General features: G+C 30.8%; 4 protein-coding genes across 8 annotated transcripts; 1 reads left to right on the top strand and 3 right to left on the bottom strand.

Annotated features, from left to right (window-relative positions):
- Nucleotides 1-1,982: 1,982 nt before the first annotated feature.
- On the top strand, nucleotides 1,983-4,891 carry LOC117217505 (nuclear speckle splicing regulatory protein 1). 4 transcript variants are annotated; one of them, XM_076524587.1, is made up of 4 exons: nucleotides 1,983-2,044; nucleotides 2,274-2,344; nucleotides 2,454-3,593; nucleotides 4,595-4,891. In XM_076524587.1, the coding sequence occupies exons 2-3, from the start codon at nucleotides 2,319-2,321 to the stop codon at nucleotides 3,565-3,567; spliced, it is 1,140 nt and encodes a 379-aa protein (XP_076380702.1). In that variant the 5' UTR covers nucleotides 1,983-2,044; nucleotides 2,274-2,318; the 3' UTR covers nucleotides 3,568-3,593; nucleotides 4,595-4,891. The 4 variants fall into 4 exon arrangements, with proteins under 4 accessions (XP_076380702.1, XP_076380701.1, XP_033321039.2 ...); XM_033465148.2 differs by lacking the exon at nucleotides 1,983-2,044 and adding an exon at nucleotides 2,060-2,185; XM_076524588.1 differs by lacking the exon at nucleotides 1,983-2,044 and adding an exon at nucleotides 2,130-2,148.
- On the bottom strand, nucleotides 3,651-5,858 carry LOC117217507 (serine/threonine-protein phosphatase Pgam5, mitochondrial). Its single transcript, XM_033465150.2, has 5 exons — nucleotides 5,442-5,858; nucleotides 4,897-5,075; nucleotides 4,584-4,798; nucleotides 4,392-4,522; nucleotides 3,651-4,318 (listed from the first exon to the last, which is right to left on the bottom strand). Exons 1-5 carry the CDS (start codon nucleotides 5,606-5,608, stop codon nucleotides 4,168-4,170), a joined length of 843 nt encoding a protein of 280 aa, XP_033321041.2. The 5' UTR covers nucleotides 5,609-5,858; the 3' UTR covers nucleotides 3,651-4,167.
- A 74-nt stretch (nucleotides 5,859-5,932) lies between these two features.
- On the bottom strand, nucleotides 5,933-10,804 carry Sas-4 (spindle assembly abnormal 4). The gene is made up of 3 exons (XM_033465149.2): nucleotides 6,630-10,804; nucleotides 6,360-6,555; nucleotides 5,933-6,289 (listed from the first exon to the last, which is right to left on the bottom strand). The coding sequence occupies exons 1-3, from the start codon at nucleotides 9,914-9,916 to the stop codon at nucleotides 6,161-6,163; spliced, it is 3,612 nt and encodes a 1,203-aa protein (XP_033321040.2). The 5' UTR covers nucleotides 9,917-10,804; the 3' UTR covers nucleotides 5,933-6,160.
- A 147-nt stretch (nucleotides 10,805-10,951) lies between these two features.
- Nucleotides 10,952-16,311, bottom strand: LOC117217509 (E3 ubiquitin-protein ligase TRIM33). 2 transcript variants are annotated; one of them, XM_033465152.2, is made up of 11 exons: nucleotides 15,852-16,311; nucleotides 15,466-15,695; nucleotides 14,769-15,049; nucleotides 14,569-14,679; nucleotides 14,294-14,488; nucleotides 14,109-14,221; nucleotides 12,753-13,970; nucleotides 12,459-12,618; nucleotides 12,197-12,380; nucleotides 11,961-12,113; nucleotides 10,952-11,877 (listed from the first exon to the last, which is right to left on the bottom strand). In XM_033465152.2, exons 1-11 carry the CDS (start codon nucleotides 16,183-16,185, stop codon nucleotides 11,704-11,706), a joined length of 3,153 nt encoding a protein of 1,050 aa, XP_033321043.1. In that variant the 5' UTR covers nucleotides 16,186-16,311; the 3' UTR covers nucleotides 10,952-11,703. The 2 variants fall into 2 exon arrangements, with proteins under 2 accessions (XP_033321043.1, XP_033321044.1); XM_033465153.2 differs by having other exon boundaries at nucleotides 12,459-12,597.
- Nucleotides 16,312-17,093: the final 782 nt, after the last annotated feature.

Below are 17,093 nucleotides of genomic sequence, written 5' to 3'. Positions count from 1 at the left end.
ATGTTGGAACAAGCACAGACGAGATATAGGAATACTAAGTCTGCTCCACTATATCCGAGATATAAGGAGTACACTAAGTCTGTTTAATCTTAACCGTCCTAACCGTACGGATCCTAAGTAATGCATTTTTATTTGACACGCTTATATTAAACAATTATGCGGCTATTCGTTGACTTGTTCAAAAATCCATTTTTAATTTTTTAGTCATATTAAATTGTTAAAAATTTTGAAATTTCGAATCGACGTATTTTTTCATTACAATTTTCATATATATGTAACAATGTCTCTGTAAATAATTAATATAATTAATATAATTTTAATTAATATAATAATAATAATATTCGTAGTAGGAATGAAATATACAGGATATTCGCTTCTTGCTAACCTGCCTATTTTTCGTGAACTATCGGCAATGCTGATCGCGACACGAAATGGTAACGAGGCTCTAGAGTAGAATTGTTCGAGTACTCGCAAAACACGAGTCGGTTATTACTCAGCTCAAATAATCGATTCGAGTCGAGACTCAAAAGATCGAGCGGCTCGAAAGAATCGAGTAACTCGAAAAACATCGAGGGACTCGAATGTAAGCAAACAATTCAGACGCATGAGACGTCCTGAGTGTAAAATGAACATATTATACATATTACTGCTTTCCTTTAGATACTTTTATTATTGTTCAGGATATTTTCGCACAGCTTTACGAATATTTTAGCAGTACTAATAATGCTTCTTTTTTATGTGTGTGTATAAATAACATATACTTCTCTTTATTTTATCACCTTCTTCAACATACTTTTTCTTTTTTCTTGTCTTTTCTGTTTTCTTTGTTTCAATTCTTTTTGTCAACAATAAGTGGTCTGTAACTTAAAGGTCGATGATCATTGCAATTATCAAAACTTTGGGTCTTTCCATGAATTGGAATCTACTGTTTAAAGTGTTTAAGATATCAATTATTTTCATCCACAATAAACCTGAACAAATTTTCTTCGAAATGAAAGTAAGAAATAACTATTTGAAATAATTCATTTTGAATCATTATTTTCTATACTGTTATTTAAAAATAAAAATAATATCGATCCATTTGAAATAACAATTTTAAATAATGAATTATTTCGTTATTTTTTCTTTCGAATATAAGAAAAAGGTAATCTTCGAAACAATATGCAACAAAACGATCGTATTTTATGAAATCTTTGCTACAATTTGCTTTGACGAAAACTCCTTTCTTATTATCGAATAATTATTTAACATACTCAGATCAGACTTTTTATCTTGCAGAAATGTCAATGAGTATGTTTGCATAAACCAGACTCAGAGTTGATAATTAGATCACCACATAATTTCCAAGATGAATATTACAATTATCTCAAATAATTATTTTAAATAATTGTAAAAAAAAAAAAAATAAAATAACGCGTTACTTAAAATAATATTTCAAAACTGATAATAGTAAACTTGCTTTCACTGAATATAAATTCATTTCCACAAATCACGGCTCTTAGATAATTTTTAACTAGCGTCGTTAATAATAAAATAGCGTTCCTTGCGGTGAAATCTCAAAACTCCGTTAGTATTCCATACAGCGCCAATTAGTAAGTAGAAAAACGCTCAAACTGTTAGCCAAATTATCGACATTCGATAATTTGGCTCTGCCTGATCAGTGTTCTGCCGTTATGCACCGAACGTAGCTTCAGTTTTTCTCCATAAGAAACGCCAGAGGTCCAGAAAATTTAAAAACTTGATTATGCATGCGGGAAGTATTAATTATTGCAAAATTAGGATAAAAGAAATAAAGCAAGGACATTACATCTTTTTTTATTTAGCTATTGAATTCATTTATATCATGTCCAAGAAAACTTCATTTATCATTGCAAATATAAAGAAGAGATGATTTTTGCTACTTTTGTCATAAAATATAATATAAAATCTGGCAAAAGATCAATTGCTGTTGGAGCGATAATGGCACCTCTTATGACGAAAATATGAAGCTCCGGTCAGGGGTCCATCTAGCGCCAATTATCCTAGTGGTAAAATACTGAAACTGGTAGATAAAATTTACAACAGTTGATTTTGTTTAGTAGTTTAGAAAGTTTGAATGGTTTGCCACAGACGATCTTGTCTCTGATTTTGTCATTTACTAATTGGCAGGTCGGATGATTGATTATGTGCAATTATGTGTATATAGGTTATAGTCTTGTCTATACATATGTTCTTAATTAGTGTATTTTGTCGTAATATATTTTATGTTTTACAACAAAAACGATTTGATTAAGTTTCAGAATTATTTACTTTGCTTGAAGCAACTTATTATAACAAGTATGTCAACCAATAAAGACGAAAAACAGTAAGTTACATAAAAGTGTCAATAACAAATAAGTACCCATTGAACTGTTCATTACCTAGAAAAAATTTATATTTTGTACAAATTTGACAATGATTATGAATAATTTCAGATACGGTTTAATTTTGCCTAAAAAACAACAGCTTGTAGCACCAAAACCTAGCAATATTTTCGGAGATGATAATGATTCGGCTGAAGAAGACGGTACTGATTGGGTCAAAAAAGCACTCAAGGCAGAAGAAGAAAAAAATAAAATGAAGAAGCAAACCAGGTTGAATATGCAAAAAGCTTTAAAAGAAGATCCAACTATATACCAGTATGATGAAGTGTATGATGATATGGAACGTACAAAGAGCCAATCCATAGAAGCAAAAGTAGAGGTCAAAAAACCCAAATATATTCAGAATTTGTTGAAAGCTGCTGAACGAAGGAAGAGAGAGCAGGAACATAGGATAGAAAGAATGGTACAGAAGGAACGAGAAGCAGAAGGAGAAATGTATGCAGACAAAGAAAGCTTTGTTACTTCTGCTTATAGAGCAAAGTTAGAAGAATTTAAAAAACTGGAAGAAGAAGACTCTAGAATGGATCGGTTAGAAGCAATTGGGGATGTTAGAAAGCAGCAAGATATGTCAGGATTCTATAGACATTTATACGAACAAACAATCAAAGGTGCAGAAGAAAGTGAAGTTAAAAGCAGTACACATGAAAATACAACTAACTCGCACAAGAAAGTAGAAAATATATTTGAAGGAAAGAATGCAGTTGTAGTAAATAAGGAACAAGCGACAAATAAAAAAACCAAAAAGATTAGGCAATATAGACAAAGAAAAATGGAAGAAGAAAGCGATACAGACTCACAAGCAGAAGAGCATAAAACAAAAGTCTCTCCACTTGAAAAACAGAAAAGTATGGAAGCAGAAACTATAGAAGAACCAGAGTGTAAGAAATCAAAGGAACAAACTGAAAATTTGGAGGATAATGTAACAAATAATAAAATCTTAACAGAAAATATTTTGGATACTAAGAGTAAAGAAGAGGAATCAGAAGATGGTGAGAATGATAAAGATGAAGAAGCAACCAAGTCTAGCATTAGTGCAAAGGCGAAAATAGAAGCAGAAAAAAGAGAAAGATCTAAAATTTGGGAAAAAAGAACCATTGGACCTGTATTTGAAGCTGCATTACAACGATATTATGCAAGGAAGTCTATGAGGATTGCTGCTACATAATTAATTAAAATACTACAAAGATTCTTGTAAGTGAAAGCAGAGTTTTTGTTATTTTATACTTCTTCGTAAAATAGCATTTAAACTGTAGGATATAAATTATTTTTATTGTAGCACTCATGATATATAAATTAAAAAATATGTAGAATATTTAGTACACAATGCATTTTGTACAAATATAGATAACTAATAGTTGTAAAATAATTTTGTAAATCAAAAATTGTAAGGTTAGTGTGAGTGTTACTATAATACATGTGATTCAAGCTTGAATATTGGTACCTATTGATAAAACCTTGTGTGTACAGTGTACACATAAATATTTTCTGTCAGTCTTTCAACTATCTTAAGTGTAAAAGAAAATGTCAATGATATAAAAAACAATAATAAAAGAACTACAATTTTTCCAATTTTTTAATAGGACTCTTTCTGAATACCACGAACGGATAATTAGCATTCAAATTTTATGATAATGATTACTACTTTTATAAGTTAAAAAGAGGATAAAGGACATAAAAATATATCGTTTATCTTATTACTTCAAAATTATGTTAAATCTAAATGATTATAAATGTTTATAGTACAAAATAATAAGCAATATTAATTTTAACTAGATGTGATTAAATTTGGTTTCATGTGCCCAGTGTCACCATAACACCACAGTGATACTCTTCCACTTGGTAGAATAGAGATCCATGTAATACTTGCATGACTTAAATTTAGGCGTAACCAGCCCTCAGGTGGAAACTGTAGTGCCCTGCAATACATAATAATTTGAATATTATATTTATTTATCATTAGAAAAACAGTGTATGAAAAAAATAATTTACCGGCACACAAAATATCTAATAACATTCGCATGACAAACAATAACAGTATATGAATCTTTTTCCTGAGTTGGTTCAGCACGATGAAAATATTTCCTAAATGCAGCCTCTATTCTAGGTCCATCTTCATGAAACTGAAATATATTAATCAAAGATATATTTATTTATAATGTATTCTGTACATAATATACTCACATGTATTTCAGACTTCCAATGACCAATTGGTGGTTCAGGTGGTATAGGTGCACCTTCAGTGAGGAATGGATCGTCTTCTACAGCTACATTCTTAATACTTCTTTCTATAATTTTGGAAGTTTCTTGAGCTCTGGTCATTGTTGATCGTACAATCAAACTGTATGGGAAGCCCAATTCTTGTAACCTTCTCCCTGTTGTTTCAGCTTGTTTTTTACCTTCATGTTTCACAAATTTTTGTAATTACCAAAATTCTCTTATACAAATCAAGTAATAATAGCAAATATAATAAATAATACATGTAAAATATACTAACCGAGTTCTGTAAGCCTCCTTTCAAAATCTGTCTTGCCTGTAACATTATATTGTCCATGACGTATCAAAATTATGTGACGCGTAGCTTTTGCTTTGTTTAGTGATAATTCCTTGTTATATGTGTTTTCATCATTCTCGCTGATTATTTTTACTGGCTTCACTAAACTCTTTGGATCCCGTCTAGAATTACAGTTACAAATACAATACATTACAAGTTAACATTAAAATGTAATACATATCTTATGAATTATTAACAAATTATTTTCATGAGAAACTATAAGAAAATTTATTTAGACATGTAGGGGAATGAATACTACATACATTCGTATTTATATGTATAAATGTATTTTCTACATTTAAGTAAAAAATGTTTATTGCACACAACTTTTGTTCGATAGAAAACAGATAACGTAAAAATTTCTTGTTAAATGATCCCATGGAGAATCACAAAAAATAGAATGCAAGAACAAATCTTAATTACACGTCAATATCTCATTATGAAGTCATTAATGTGTTTTTATCAATAACAGTGATAAAGTGTATAACCTATCCCAGTTGTGGTTCCATTTTACCGACGGGTTTGCATTCGTTGTCCACGAATTTCGCACCTGCAGAAATTCTTTGTTACCGCAAATATTCCAATAAACTAATGTTGCACCACCTAATGCAGTTAATCGCGTTGCCCATTTTTTAAAGCTTGATCTCATGGGCATCTTTACAGTGCGTAAGTTACCTCGGCTAAGCCACTGTTACATTTCAAATTCCACGACCTTTTCTGTCAGTGCATCTAATACGATTTCGTTTGTGTTTACAATTTTTTTCGTTTAGTATTACTATTACATCGACTTTATTTAATTAAACTGAAATTTGAATGAATAATAACTTGATATTCCAATATTTACTAAATTGTTAAAAGAACATTGGAATTTAGTATAGTAAGTGATGTGAGGATAAAATATTTTTTCCGCTCATAGGTTTCAGTAGAGGACTTCAATTTTATTAATGATGAGAAAACAAGAAATAACAAGAAATGAAAATTCAATATTATTAAAAAATATTTTTATTTTTTAACATTATAAAATTGTAAAATTTAGTTTTTATTTATTTGTCATGCATTGTAATTTATTATATTAGTATTAATTACACTTAATCATATTTTCAATAACATGTGAATAAAAATTATTTAAGATATATTTATATATTTTAATTGAACTACTTAGCAAGTATTATTTCTAATCCCCATTTTTGCATATTTTCTACAGATCTTATTGGTATGAATCCATTAAAAGATTACCATCTTTATCTTTGAGACGTATTCTACCATTTGAATATCTTGTTTCCTGAGTACCATCAGAATAAATAAATTTAACTGTACCATCAGGATATTCTCGCCTCTAAAACATAGAGAATATATTGCACAAAACATATTAAATATGTAATTTTCAATAAAATTATTACTAATACCTTATGCGTTTTAGTATGTATCTCCCGTTGTCCATTTGGTAAAGTAAAAATTTTGTCTCCATTAGTAAATGTTTGAATTATAGTCCCATCTAGCAAAGTCACCTTTTCAGAACCATCTGATTCTGAAACTCGTGTAGAGCCATCAGGAAATGATACTTCTATAGCACCATCATGTAATCTTCTTTCTATCTGACCACTACATGACAAAGATGTTATTATTATTAATTAGCAAATATAATAGTATATATGTACATGAATATCATAACTTACTCAGCAAATTCTAAAATTTCTATTCCATCTGGCATTGTTGTATGCCATGTACGAGTTGATGCATAGAAATATTTCACTTTCCCATCTTTACTAGTTTCTCGAACGTCTCCATTATAGTATAATAATTTAGTTAAACCTTGATCTGGAAATATCTTTTTAACATTTCCATTTGGATACCAATACTCAATGTGTCCATCCAAATGTTCAATTTGCTTTACGAATTTGCTTTGTATATCAATGTCAGAATTATTTTGACAAGGTGATGGCATTTTCTTTATACAAGTATTTGATGATAATTCATCTGATGATATTGAGGCTGTGTTGTGATTATGATGTTTATGAGACATTTTAGATGGAGTTGTAAATTGCTCACTCGTGTTATTTGTTGTATAATTAAAAAGCATAGCATCTGAATCTTTAATTAACTCTTCAGAATCATTCTTCATGGCATCTATCGAATCATTTAATTTTCCAGACTCATTACCTAAGTCAGACTTAGATACATTTAAATTCCTGGCGACTTGATATTGTTCTTGACTATTTGTTAAATCTAATGTTGCTTCTTTAATCAAAGTCTCATATAAATTACGCTTTTTGGCAACGTTTATCGCGCTTGTTTGGCATTTCTGTAATTTTTCATTCATAACACTGTTTTTATAACTTTCTACATCTTGAGTTCCAATTGTACTTGTTGATCTTGTTATTGGTTCCAATGACTTCTGATCTTTCTCATTTGATGATGAGTTATCATTGCCTTTCCTAAGCTCTTTATTCTGCATATTAATTTGTTTATTAATTTGGTGAATTGCTTTTGTATTTGAGAAGGTTCCCAATTTTCCTTTAGTTTTAGCATTACTTTTCTTCAAATACTGTAATTTTTCAATTTCCTGCTTTAGTTTACTGTTTTCTAATTTCAATATCCTCATCTGACACTTATGTCTAGATTGTGCAGCATACCATCTACTTTCCTTCAGATTTAATTCTTCTTTCAACGTTTCCATTTCTTGTCTTAAATTTTGAATTTCTCGTCTTTCTAGTTTACTCTGTTGAGCTTTTTCTTGCGAATCCCGCATCCTATTTTCCAATGCAGTTTTTTCACGGACCAATTTCTTTCTTTCTTCTTGTAAACGATCCTCCATTTGTTTCCTAGTTTCTTCTAACTTTTTCTCTTTTTCTATATATTCTCTCCGTAAATTTCTGTGATCTTCTTGAAATTTGTTACGCTGAACAGATAAAGCTGCATTTTCTTTACGAAATATATTGATTTCGTGTTCAAGTTCTAATAGCCGGGTTTTCAGAAGTTCTGATTTAAAAATGGTTTCATTTGATTTCTGCAGATTCTCTTCATTTCTTTCATCTTCAATTATGGCCACATTGTTGTAACTATCTACTAGTTCAATTGTTTCCTTATCACTACAGTTTTCTGAGTTTTGAGTGTTCCGAAAATTATTTGTATCCTGTAACATCGATGTGTTCTTATATTCTTCTAAAATACTTTGCTCATTATCTAATGTTTGCACAGTAGTGTCTGAAAATTCTGATTCATCATTATAATTATGTTGATGCACATCCTCATTATAATTTATAGCATTCCCTTGCTTTATACTTTCATGTATTTGTGTATCATAATTTAATTTTTGTTGTATGCTACATTGTTCAAATTTTAATTCATAATTATTGGTTTGAACCTTGTCTTGCATAATGATTGAAGACTGTGATATTTCTGTATCAGATATTTCCAGACTTGTAGAGTCGTTCCAAATCTTTCCATCGCAAAAATTTTGTACTGTCAAAGATTCAGTCGATATACTTGATGTGTCCGTTAATCCAATAGTTTTATACTCATTATATTCTGAAAATCTGACATGAAGACTAATATCTATATCGTTTTCTTCAACATTGGCAGTTTCATACATATTTTCTTGCTCACATGTAGACTGAATTAAATTTTTTGATGGTATATATTTTTTTATGTTCGTATTTACTTTAGTATTCTCCTTAAACTGTTCAGAAGGTTTTATACCATACAAAGTGTTATTATTTTCCTTTGAAAACAATTCTTTTTTACTTAAAATAGACTTATAATCACAAGAAGGCATACTGTTCACATGTACAAAAGCATTGTTGGCTTTTAAAACTGACTGACACTTAGGATTTTTAATTATTGGACTCATTAGATGTCGTTTTGCTTTGAATGGTGTTGATTGTTGCAAAAATGCAACGACAGTGCTAGATGTAGAACAGAAGCTGGAATTTTCTGCTTTTTCTTCTAACAATTCAAACATCCTTACTTCTTCGATTTCTTTTTGTGTTTTCGATTGAAAGTCTGAAGTACCTAATTCAGCTGTATTTTTAAAGTCATTGATATAATCCTCCACTTGAGCAACTGAAGTACTAGATTCTGATTTACTGCGAAGTTTCTTTTTTGGTAGTGGTACGTTCTTCAAACACAACTGTTTTTGCGGATATTTTGTTACTTCTTTAGCTTTTACAGATCTATTTGTGTTATTATTTCGAAATTCGTTTTTAAGATGTCTAGAATGCTCAGACTGTGTGCATGTAGAGGATGATGCATTATGTAATCTTGGTTTTGTTGAAGACGCTTGTGAATCTTTATTTAATTTAAACCTGGATAAACCTTGTCCTTTCCTTAGAAATGGTTTTTTCATCTTAATTGTTGAATTGCTACTAGATTTCTCTTCTGACACATTTTCAGAATCTTTTAGTTTTTCTTCGAGTAATGTATGAAAATCTTTTCTTGGAGAAGGGAGTGGTACATCATCTATGCAAATACAATTTTTCTTGGACAACAGTGGTGCTATTCCCTCTATAATAAATTGATCTATCTTTTTCCCTTGTTCGGGTGAAAATAGCATTAAACCTTTGTCATTATTACCTCTCATTCGTTGTTTTTCATGATCATTATAAGTAATAGCCTCATCAATTAAATCTTTATGAGATGATTGTTCTCGAGAAATAAAATTATTTACATTTTCACTAACCATTTCCATAGAGTTGCCTATACTCTGTGATTTGTTATAATTTATCACATCTTCACTATCAGCCTCGGAAGTTGATTTAATTTCGATTGAGTTGTTTGCATGCAATATGTTTCCACTAAGATCAAGCTCTTGTAATGATAATTCAAGTGCTTTATATATACAATCTTGTTTTTGAGTTAATATTTCTCTTTGCATTTGCTGTTGTTTAAATAATCGTTCCTGTTGCTCCACTTGCCACTGTCTTAGTTTTTCCAACCGTTCAACTATATTTGCTTCTAGATCCATTTTTAACAATATGCAATGATAGTAAATGTAATTCAAGATTATTTACATTTTATAAAATAATTGGTACATATTCATGTGCACATAAATATAAAAGTTAATATGAGTTACTGCATGGCATTATAAAAATAATTTTATAAATACCTTCCCTAATTATTTTTCTTATCTTTTTTAACTCATATTAATACAATAATAAAACTTTGAACTTCATCTCGTACTCATTTCTAGGTATTTTCATGCAATAACAAATTAATCATTCTGCAGTTAAGGATATGTATCTCAAAAACAGAACCTTTTTTATTATTTCTCGTGTCTTTACAAAAATGCATAAGATATTTGATTTCGTTTCAAACCGTTTGACAGTTCAAAAGTTGTGAATATATCACATACTAGCAAGTTTGTACCGCGCAAATAAAATGGTACAGTTACCTACACTGCTCGAAAAGATACAATGATTGGTTACTTTAGAAATCATCAGCCAATGATTGCACTTTATTCAAATATGGTTTATTTAAACTGAATATATACATAAAAGTTCCCTTTTCCCTAACAGGAAACTTAACTTTGAAAATTTTCTAATTTTGACATTTTTTAAAAATTTACATTAACAAAATATACCAAAGTTGCTGAAGTTATTTACAAAATGGATGTCCTGAAGAAGTATGAAATTATATTGATAATATTGAAATTATATATGATAAATATTTATGAACTTTATAAAATCATTACAAATTAATTTCTTATTACAGGATTATTTAATCGATATGTAATGCTTTATTTATTTGTAATAGCATAAGATTTAAAAACAATAATTCTGTTTTATGAAAACTGATGAAACAATGTATCTTATATCATTTTTATTACAAATTATAATAGTGTAGAAAGCAAGAACGTCTTAAAACTTTTAATCGTACACTGTGCGTATTTAATCCAATGTGATAGATTATGAGATTTCTAGTTTAACACTATCAAATAAATGTGATAAAAGTGATATTTTAATTTAAATCAAGGTATTAATGTAATCATAAAAAGATAATATAACTAGGAAATTTGAATAGTAATATTATTCATTTTAATATACATTGTCTCACAACAAATTAAACGTGGAATTAATTACTAAATACCATGCATATTTCGGAGTATTGTTAAAGAACGATTTGCTCAACAAAATTTGTAAATATCGTATCAACCTATAAAATCTATGATCAATATGTTTTCTATAACATAGTCAACTATAATTTGTCTATCATCAAGTAATACGATGTTTCGCCATACAGTTTAGTTTTATTTAGAATGATAATATGTATATAAAGTCGTAATACTTTATAAAAAATATACTTATGAATTTAATGAAATACTTCGTCGTAAAACTAATATAATTAATCATTTATTGAGTTATATAACTTAGTGATAAGTATATATCAGAAATTGATTTCGTAATCAACTTACGAATTATAACAAGCATCGAAGCATTTTATGAACTGAAGTTTTTTCAGTAAAACTACATTTACCATTAATTTAAAAATTCATGCAATGGACAATGATATCGTCCTCAATTAAAAGAGGTAAATGAATTCGATTTGATTATTTTTATGCTACAATTTAAAGGTCCGATACTGTGTTCTATTACCGTGTTAGTGTTCCTTAAAGATACATAACATACTATATCAATTTATTAAACATAAAAAGTAATGTTTAATGTAACTCATAAATATTTGTAGGTTGCTTCGAGAATTCTGCTATATTTTGAAAAATATCGTGCGTTTTCAAGTGCACGTAACAAATGGAAATTAGTCGGTAACTATCCGTCGGTATTTTCTATTAGGAGGGAATACTTCCTCGTCTTCGTCCTTATCAGCAGATAGGAAAGGGTCGTCATAAGCATAATTTGGTGCCCATTTCAGTAACAATTTTTCAAAAAATTCTTCTAAATTTCGAGCTTCTTGATACACTTGCGATTCAACCTAAACGCAAAGAAATAATTAGATAATAAACTTCATGGCTACAGAACTATAAGTAATAAATTGTATGAAATATAGTTACTTACAGGATTGTATGTAAAAGCATTCTTAAACATCAATCTGATGTCTGCCATTACTTGTCTTAGATCTGTATAATGATTGGGATGATCAGGTTTTAATTTATCTCTAATTACATCTAATGCAATCGGTTTCTTTATGATACGATGATACTCAATTATCTGTACAAAGAAATAGCACATACAAATTACGTTTATGCTTATAAGATTCTGAATATACATAAGTTTGAAAGTAATATATTTGCCTCGCTGGAAACAACTTCACGGAAGGGTAAACTTTGCTCGTACTGGCAGTAAAGTTCCAATACAATTCTTTGGGCAATTCTTAATTCTTTTGCACTCATAGTGTTGGGCCTTTTTTCCCCTGGTGGATCATCTGAGCAATCGAGCACATTTGTACATAACATACATTGCCAAGTTTCACTTTCACTGAAATATTGTGAATCAATTTTGAATAATATCACATCATACATTGAAAATAAATTGTACTACCTATAACATGCTTACTCAGGAAACGATTTTAAGCTAGGAATATGACAATACAAGTGGAAGACTTTTGGACATTTATCACAACACAGCACAGCATCTCCTCCATCCATACATACTGCACACCAGTCTTCATTAGGATCGTCCTTTGTCATGGATGCTGTAGCATTTTTTGAATTATCTATTGAACATATAATTATGTACGTACATAACTATCACTTTAACATCAAGTATCACATATTTTATTGTATTAATATTTAGATTAATATACTTAGCATAGAATACAATAATTATTTATTTAAAACGTTAAAATACCTGATGAATTCTCAGCCATCGGATTCATTCCCTCATCAGTTGAACTATCTACTTGGGCAGAATCCAATTGATTTCGTTGGGCCTCTGGTATCACCACAATTCCGTTACTATCTAATTTTGCAATGGTTAACATCAGATCGTTTAAAGATTTTTGGCAAAATTTATCCAAACTTTTTTCAGTTTCATCTGTCTTTCCAGGAGGCACAGGACTAGGTGTCTTAGGTACCGATGAACTGACCGCATGGCCAACGGATGCTGAATTTTGTACTTGGGGTGTGTTATCAGTCGCGGCACTTGTTTGTGTATTGTATTTTTGATTGTTGTGTGGTTGTTGATTTTTTAACGTTATTTTATAAGTATCGTTGATAGGAACTGGCATTGGGGGTGTAGCTTGATGGCGCGAAGGATAATAAGGAAGGCAAGGATTAACATTTTGAGGGATGTGCCAACGTGCTGCAGATGGTTGTTGGACAGGATAATTCAGGTGTTGTGCAGATGGAGAAGTTGCGTTGCATTGCTGAAGCCTTATACCAGACACCATAGATGTGTTCGTTGGTTGATACGTATGTGGCGGTACTGGTCGTTGAGAATTATTTGTAGGGTACCTATAAGGTGGTAGTCGATATGGTACATGGTTTGTAGAAGGCCGATAGGGTGGAGGATTATGTGCAAGAAGACCGCGTAGACTCGTGTTCTGTCCGAGTTGATCCATATGAACTTGTTGATGAGGATGTGTAGACGATGTCACTTGCTGATGGCAACTCCCCAATGGACGTTGTTGCATCATTAATGGTTGCTGCAACCTACTGTTGAAGTTAACTGGGTATGGTACACGTGGCTGATGTGCTTGAGGTGATGATCGAGGTGGCATATTGTTCATAGGATAATGTTGCATATAATTTTGTGATTGTGCTTGTTGCAATTGTTGTTGCTGTTGCTGCTGCTGTTGTGGTTGTTGTTGCTGATGTTGTGTTAAAGGTAACGATGGAGGCACTTGCTGATAGGAATTTTGTTGAATATTACTTGATTGCTGAGTTGCAGGAGGTATTTGTACAGCCATAGGGGAACCATCCATAGGTGCACTAGGAAGATTAGCTGTTTGTTTCTGCTCTGGCTGAGATTCACTGTATGGCATGGATGGCGTATTTGCACCACCTAATGGAGATATCGAAGGATATACTCTACCATCCACAACTATTGCTCCAATTGATGAGACCACTGAAATATGAATATATTTATTTTAGACTGATCATGTAATTAACGTTAAGAAGACGTTGTAATTTATGATCATAGCAATATTACATAGTGTGCCTATATTTAATAACATAATTAAGCACCTATTTATACTAATTTAACCTTTTATCAAGTCTGGTACTTTTTCCAAAGATAAATGTATTCTAACAGGTATTTCTGGATTTGGAATGTCAGCCCGTCTGCTTTTTATTCTTTGTAAGTGACTCGTAACAGATCTACGATAACAATGTTAATTAATGTACACAACAATATTAATTACATTATGCTTGTAATAACCAAGTACATACTTTTTACTATACAGCAATTCCAAATCTGATCCTTTCTTTAAGGCATGTGCCACGAATTGAATACAATGATCTGTAAGCTTTGATAATTGATCTAAAGCAACTTTCTTTTCGTTTAATGTATTTTGCTTTTGATCACAAACTTCATTTAATCGCATAACTAATTGTTTCCCTCGTGTACTAATTGCATTCGTTAACCTTTAGAAGAACAAATTATACAGTCTGAAGAACCTTATTTTATCGATATCAATTTTTACGTAAAGAATACAAAAACTTACTGCACCACCATTTGTGTTATATCTTGTACTAAATTTTTCTTCTTTTCTAAAATAAGGACTTGTCTATCCTCTATAACTTTCATTGCACTTTTCAATAAAACTCGTTTATAACTGAAGACATAATTACATTATAACTACAATGGTTACCGAAAATAAATTCTCTAAATAACAGTACTCATAAATATGAGAGCACCAATTACCTGACTTCTTTAAGTAATGTTGATACCGAAGTACGTGTCTCAGCAGCAATTTCATGAATAAATTTGTATTTATGATCTCTGTGTTCGCTTAACTGACAATCTCTACAAGTAAGTTTATCACATGTTTGACAAAATAATGACAATTGTTCATGTGAATGAATTGTACAAAATAAATAGCCAGGTATCTTTTTGTTGCTCTTTTTAACATTATCTCTATCATTGGCAACTTCATCCTTTGGTTTAATTGTATGATCCTTGGTGATTTTTAATCTTTGATGTGCCTTAAAGAGTACAAAAGCAGTATTATCTTTCAAATTGCAAATAAAGACTATACAGATATAGCTGTGCCAATCGAATTATACTGTAATTTAATCACATTATACTTCAATTTTATTGTAATCTATGAATAATAACATATTCATCACTAACAATAATTTTTCCTGCTTGAAATTTGATCCACTTATTGAAATTCTGATTCAATTACATTGTACTTTGTAATAATATTTCAACTGCAATTATAAATTGAGATGTAATTTAATAAAATGAGAAATTAAAATTACAAATTATATTGCAAGTGAATACAATACAATTAAATTACATTATAATTATAATTTATGGAATAATTCAATGGTAATTCTGTACAACTATATATGTAGGCCATATATGTTTGTATATATCACAGCAAATGTATAATTACCATAACGCAATTTTGACAGATAAATTCTTCGCATTCTACACACCAGCTTGTGGCATTAGCATTATCATGGCAGCTGGTACATTTCTTTTCTTCTTCTGTTTCTTTAGATTCATCATCGGTACCTGGATTACTATCTTCTTCTATAAATTTTGACAAAAACCGATTTTCAATTAAATTGTCCACTTGGGTGGTAACATTACAAATTTGACAAGCAATTACATTGCTTTCCACTGCAACAATATATACATAATTTAATTTTACCAAAACTAGTACAATGTTTTGAGATATCATTTCAAATAATAATGTAGGAAGGAATGAAAAATTACAGAGAATTTAATACAGAATCAATAACGATGAAAATCACGAGAGTATTACTGCGATCTTACACAAAACATCCACGTCAACCGATGTATTGTGGTCGCTCAGTTTACTGTTGACACATGTTGTGCACGCTGCGTGTAAACACTCCAAAAGTTTTGGATCGTCCCCGGCAACGAAAGTTTTCTCGCAGAACACACATTTTGATAAAAATGCACGCGTTTCGTTTTCCTGGCTTTCGGTGGTGCACTCGATACGCTGCTCGCACTCTTCCTCTATGCAAACGCCCTGTACTTGAGACTGTTGCATATCTTGTTGTTTCGCACCAGGTTGGTCGACTGGTTCCTCTTTAATCGTTGCCGCTGGGCTTGATGTTAGCAACTCATTTGCTCGGGGTTCCATATTAAAACCATTCAAGCATAAATAGGCACACACAAGAATCGTTTTTACAATTTATGAAAATATATCTTTCTTGAACCGTGGAGCGCCATGGTCCTTGTCCACCATGCTACATATGTACTCAATTCATTCTGATTAAAACAGTTTAGATGGGAATCCGCAGAATGAGTTAGGTACCGCAAACAGTGGCGGTCTTTGTAATCAAAGTTCGAATAATTTTGGAAGTTTCAGAGCCGTTTCAATTTGATGAAATAAAATATTTTTACACAGCGAACGTTATAAATTAATAAACGTTTCGTTGATAGATTAATATTGTAACTATTGACAATTTAAAAATAATTATGGCACAATATCTCAAGTTTTGCAAAACTCTCCGACCGTAGCGCGTTCCGTTAGCGAGAATAGAAGTAGAAATTGCTTTGCTCTGATTGGCTGACGACTCAATGCTAAAGCAGGATTCACTGCAGATTGGACAAGCAGTAAAATGGTGGGGATGTGTATGTCGCGTTGAGTTAAAATTGTGGCAGATATTCATGTAACAACGATCATTGTGCATTTTTAATTTTCTCTCTTGTATGTATGCATACATACATTGACTATATGTATGTAAAATGTAACTTACATGCAGATCTCCCAGCATTCTAACCGTTCGTGGAATTACCACTCAAGACCAGTGCGTACATTGATATCCCATAAATTACAGGATTTTGTTAATTCAGCTATCCCAGTACTTGTCAACTGCAACGGGCAGGTATCAACGCTCTACTCTACGAGAAGCAAAGCTGAAAAGCGCATCCATATTTTCTTAGAAAGACTATTTATTATAACATAAATTCTCAAATCCAGAGATTTAGAGAATTAGAATTAAGAATTATTGAAGATTGGAACAATTTACTGGCAAAAAAAGAGTA

This window comes from Megalopta genalis, chromosome 9 (genome assembly GCF_051020955.1).
Source record: "Megalopta genalis isolate 19385.01 chromosome 9, iyMegGena1_principal, whole genome shotgun sequence".
NCBI lineage: Eukaryota > Metazoa > Arthropoda > Insecta > Hymenoptera > Halictidae > Megalopta > Megalopta genalis.
This window is presented reverse-complemented; position numbering and strand designations above follow the sequence as displayed.

Excerpts from the sequence above, each read along its gene's own strand:
- LOC117217505 (XM_076524586.1), top strand. The coding sequence starts at position 2,244 with ATGTTTTACAACAAAAACGATTTGATTAAGTTTCAGAATTATTTACTT. Across the intron at positions 2,345-2,453 it reads ACCAATAAAGACGAAAAACA|ATACGGTTTAATTTTGCCTA; the intron begins GTAAGTTACATA and ends GAATAATTTCAG.
- LOC117217507 (XM_033465150.2), bottom strand. The coding sequence starts at position 5,608 with ATGCCCATGAGATCAAGCTTTAAAAAATGGGCAACGCGATTAACTGCA. Across the intron at positions 5,076-5,441 it reads TGGAACCACAACTGGGATAG|ACGGGATCCAAAGAGTTTAG; the intron begins GTTATACACTTT and ends CTGTAATTCTAG. Across the intron at positions 4,523-4,583 it reads ATTGGAAGTCTGAAATACAT|TTTCATGAAGATGGACCTAG; the intron begins GTGAGTATATTA and ends AATATATTTCAG.
- Sas-4 (XM_033465149.2), bottom strand. The coding sequence starts at position 9,916 with ATGGATCTAGAAGCAAATATAGTTGAACGGTTGGAAAAACTAAGACAG. Across the intron at positions 6,556-6,629 it reads GAAATTTTAGAATTTGCTGA|TGGTCAGATAGAAAGAAGAT; the intron begins GTAAGTTATGAT and ends TTTGTCATGTAG. Across the intron at positions 6,290-6,359 it reads TACATACTAAAACGCATAAG|AGGCGAGAATATCCTGATGG; the intron begins GTATTAGTAATA and ends TCTATGTTTTAG.
- LOC117217509 (XM_033465152.2), bottom strand. The coding sequence starts at position 16,185 with ATGGAACCCCGAGCAAATGAGTTGCTAACATCAAGCCCAGCGGCAACG. Across the intron at positions 14,680-14,768 it reads ACATTACTTAAAGAAGTCAG|TTATAAACGAGTTTTATTGA; the intron begins GTAATTGGTGCT and ends TTATGTCTTCAG. Across the intron at positions 12,381-12,458 it reads AGCTTAAAATCGTTTCCTGA|TGAAAGTGAAACTTGGCAAT; the intron begins GTAAGCATGTTA and ends ACAATATTTCAG.